Source organism: Equus przewalskii, unplaced genomic scaffold (genome assembly GCF_037783145.1).
Source record: "Equus przewalskii isolate Varuska unplaced genomic scaffold, EquPr2 contig_452, whole genome shotgun sequence".
NCBI lineage: Eukaryota > Metazoa > Chordata > Mammalia > Perissodactyla > Equidae > Equus > Equus przewalskii.
Genome location: NW_027227607.1, coordinates 261,519 through 265,400, shown reverse-complemented (window position 1 = coordinate 265,400; position 3,882 = coordinate 261,519). Strand labels below are relative to the sequence as shown.

The 3,882-nt window shown below is 35.4% G+C and overlaps 1 protein-coding gene across 1 annotated transcript; it reads left to right on the top strand.

Annotated features, from left to right (window-relative positions):
• The first annotated feature begins 785 nt into the window (after positions 1 to 785).
• Positions 786 to 1,907, top strand: LOC103542367 (olfactory receptor 4A15-like). The gene has a single exon (XM_008509297.2). It carries the CDS (start codon positions 798 to 800, stop codon positions 1,749 to 1,751), a length of 954 nt encoding a protein of 317 aa, XP_008507519.2. The 5' UTR covers positions 786 to 797; the 3' UTR covers positions 1,752 to 1,907.
• The last annotated feature ends 1,975 nt before the right edge of the window (positions 1,908 to 3,882 follow it).

Sequence of the window (3,882 nt, the reverse complement as noted above, 5' to 3'; positions counted from 1 at the left end):
CGTGAAGGATAGAAGAGTCTCTTTCTCTTTACAAAGCATCATTTACAAATGTGGACACTGAAACAGAGCACATTTAAAATAATTCTGCCAATATGAATCTCAAGCAAACATTGCTTTCATTGGACTTTCTTGGCTGTGGAGAATTTAATAAATTTATCTCTGCTCAGTTGCTTTCTTATTAGAGTTGATATTCAGTTTAATGTAATAAAATTCAATAAGCATATAATGAGCATTCACACTATGACCTGTTTTATTGTTGTGGGTGACTTATTCCTTGAGTCTTGATGCTCATAGTAAAGTAACTGAGAAAGGCTGTTACCTAAACTTCAGCTATAATTTTATGCTCCAGGCACTAGGTATTACTTTATGTAAATATATGAATGAAGTTATTAGAGATGCCATTGTTTTTAAGGAGGATCTCAGAAGTCAATAAAAGTTTAATGAAAAAAAGAAATGATAATAATGTCAAAAATGTCATCTTTCTGAAAGAGATTTTGGAGAAAGTAGCTTTGTGTTGTTTGGTGGATCATCTCACAGACATGCCCACTTGGGTATATCTTCCAGTTAGATTACTGAAGTCTCATCAGTGTAGTTGATTGTGAAAAGGAATGGAGTAATTTGGAGAGATTCCAAACTCTCATTTTCTAAAGAATTACTCTGTGTGAGACTCTTTGGAGCAAATATTGTTGACTAAGTCATCACAATTTTGACACAAAGCTTGTGATCCTCTTAAATTAATTACTGATGCTTTTGCTTGCAGCTTCTGATACCCAAGTTCAACACCTTCAGAAGAACACATGGAATATAGTAATAATGTGACTGAGTTTGTCCTGCTAGGGCTCACACAGAGCCCTGAGGGGCAAAAAGTTCTGTTTGTTGCATTCTTACTCATCTACATTGTGACAGTTGTGGGCAATCTGCTCATCATTGTAACCATCATTGCCAGCCAATCACTGGGTGCCCCCATGTACTTTTTTCTGGCTTATTTATCATTTATTGATACGGTCTATTCTACTGCCATTGCTCCCAAAATGATTGTAGACTTACTTTATGAGAAAAAGACTATTTCCTTCCATGCTTGTATGACTCAAGTCTTTATAGATCATTTATTCGCTGGTGCTGAAGTCATTCTTTTGGTGGTGATGGCCTATGACCGATATGTAGCTATCTGTAAACCTCTTCATTATTTGATCATCATGAATCAGCGGGTTTGCGTTGTCATGCTGCTGGTGGCCTGGACTGGAGGCTTTCTGCACTCATTGGTTCAATTTCTCTTTATTTATCAGCTCCCTTTCTGTGGCCCTAACGTCATTGACAACTTCGTGTGTGATATGTACCCCTTATTGAAACTTGCTTGCACCAATACCTACCTCATTGGACTTTCTATGATAGCTAATGGAGGGGCAATTTGCACTGTCATCTTCTTCATTCTCCTAGTTTCCTATGGGGTCATATTATACTCCCTTAAGACTCAGGGTTTGGAAGGGAAATCCAAAGCCTTCTACACCTGTGCATCCCATATGACTGTGGTCATTTTATTCTTTGTTCCCTGTATCTTCCTGTATGCAAGGCCCAATTCCACTTTTCCCATTGATAAATCCATGACTGTGGTATTAACATTCATAACTCCCATGTTGAACCCCTTAATCTATACCCTGAGAAATGCAGAAATGAAAAATGCCATGAGAAAACTTTGGAGCAAAAATGTGACTTTAGTTGGAAGAAGGCTGTATCCCTCATGCATAACATAATATTCATTATTTCACAGAAGCATGGAATACTTTCACTGTCAGTAATCATGTCTAAAAATAACTTCCTTTTGGTCATTTAGCTTATTTATTCTGAAACAGTCATATAAGTTATTCTTATCTAAGTGGAATATGTTATAGCCCTTAGAGAGCAAGAGAATTGCACAATTTAATCTCATATAGGCAATCACATTGTATTAAGATTCTTTAGTGGACAAGAAGTTTTTGGTTTTATTTCAGGTTCTTGTTTGTGGGATACAGTATCTTCCTGGTACATAAATGTGACCAAATGGAACTTGTTCCCTTTTCTCCAAAAAGAGTAAAATTTTAAAATTTAAAAATGAGGTTGCTAAAAAATGTTAATTAGCTGTAAAAATAAATATCTTGATTAAACTAATTTATTTAAAATTTCACAGTACACATTCACAGCCGAGGATAAATCCATGAGAAATGAATTTTACACTGTGATGGTAGCATGTGGTTGATTTTGTATGTTCTGATCTTGTTTTGGACTGAAAAATCAAATTTTTCAACCCCATTTTGTACGTCTAGATCAATTGGCCTCCTCTAATAGTTGAAAAACATATTTAAGTAATTCATCTCACAGTAGAGACTCAGAGTCTGCCTACATTCAATCAAATTCTCTGGCTACACTTTTTTTTAATGCAATGCATGTTTAACATTTTGGGAACAGATTCTTTTGTTTTACATAGGAATGCTTTTTTTCATTTTCTGTGAAATATATGTTCTTGACCTAAGACATAAATCAAAGGTGTCTTCTCTGTTCACAATTTCTCTATAGCAGTTTTGGGGATAAAATACTGTATTATGTATATCATACTTTTAAGGCCTTGGCGTTGCATGTTTCTTCTTAGAATTCACCCTGAAAAATAGATACTGAGGTATAAAATATGCATCTTTTTTGCACTTTATGATCAGATTCATTTTGTGTGCCTAGCAATAGTAAAACCTCCACTTGGTTAACACATATTGAATAAATGCCGGCCTTAAAGTTTCATTTATTTTTCAGTGAAGGAAATATAAAGTACTCTAGATCATTTAATCAGAAAGAAATCCAACACAGTGAATTAAATAATTCAAAATTATCATAATTGGTGGAGCTGACATCTTGATACTGGAGTGAGCATGGTTGAGATCAAGGATTCACCGCCTAAGCTATGATGCAGAAATGAGGATGCCGGACTCAAGATGAAAGATGTCTTCATGTACTTCTCAAAGTCTTTCCATACCCTGAGTTTGTAAAGATAATCTCCTTTAAAATTTTTACTTTTTATTCTCATTTACATCTTTACCCCACATAGGATATAAATATTCAGGTGTGGTGTGAGATGTAAGTATATTTTCCTTTCTTATTATAAGGATAAATAATATTCCCAGTACTTTCATTGAATAAATATTCTGTTTCCCAATACCCTGCAATACCACAACTTTCATATACAAAATTGTGTATTTCTATGATTCTATTTCTTAGCTTTCAATTTCATTCAATTAGTGCTAGCCAATACTTCAGCATCTAAATTACTGCAATGTTTCAGATATTACTGCAGTACTAAAAATCACTCCAGAATTTAGTGACTTAAAATACCAATGTTTACTTTATCATTTCAGATGGTTTTAGTAGGTTGGAAATTTGATCAGTTCAGCTGGGTACTTCTGGCTCATTATCTTTCATGAAGTTGCAGTCAAAAATTGCCTGAGGCTGAAGTCATTTAACAAATTTATTCACACAAATATATCTGGTACTAGGCTTGAAAGTCTTGAACAGTGGCGACTGGACTAGCTGATACTCCTTGAGATCATGAGGGTGGGGCCATAATTCAATAGAACTGGTGTCCTCCTAAGAAAAGGAAGGGACACCAGAGCTCTCTTGCATGTGTGTTCACAGAGGAAAGGCCATGTGAGGACAGAGTGAGAAGGTGGTCATCTACAAGATAGGAGAAGAGGCCTCACCAGAAACCCACCCTGCTGTCACCTTGATCTTGTACTTTTAGCCTCTATAACTGTGAGAAAATAAATGTCTGTGGTTTAAGCTACCCAGTCTGGAGTATTTTGTTATGGCAGCCCAAGCAGGCTAATATGATGATGATGATGATAAAAAACATAATCTGATTTT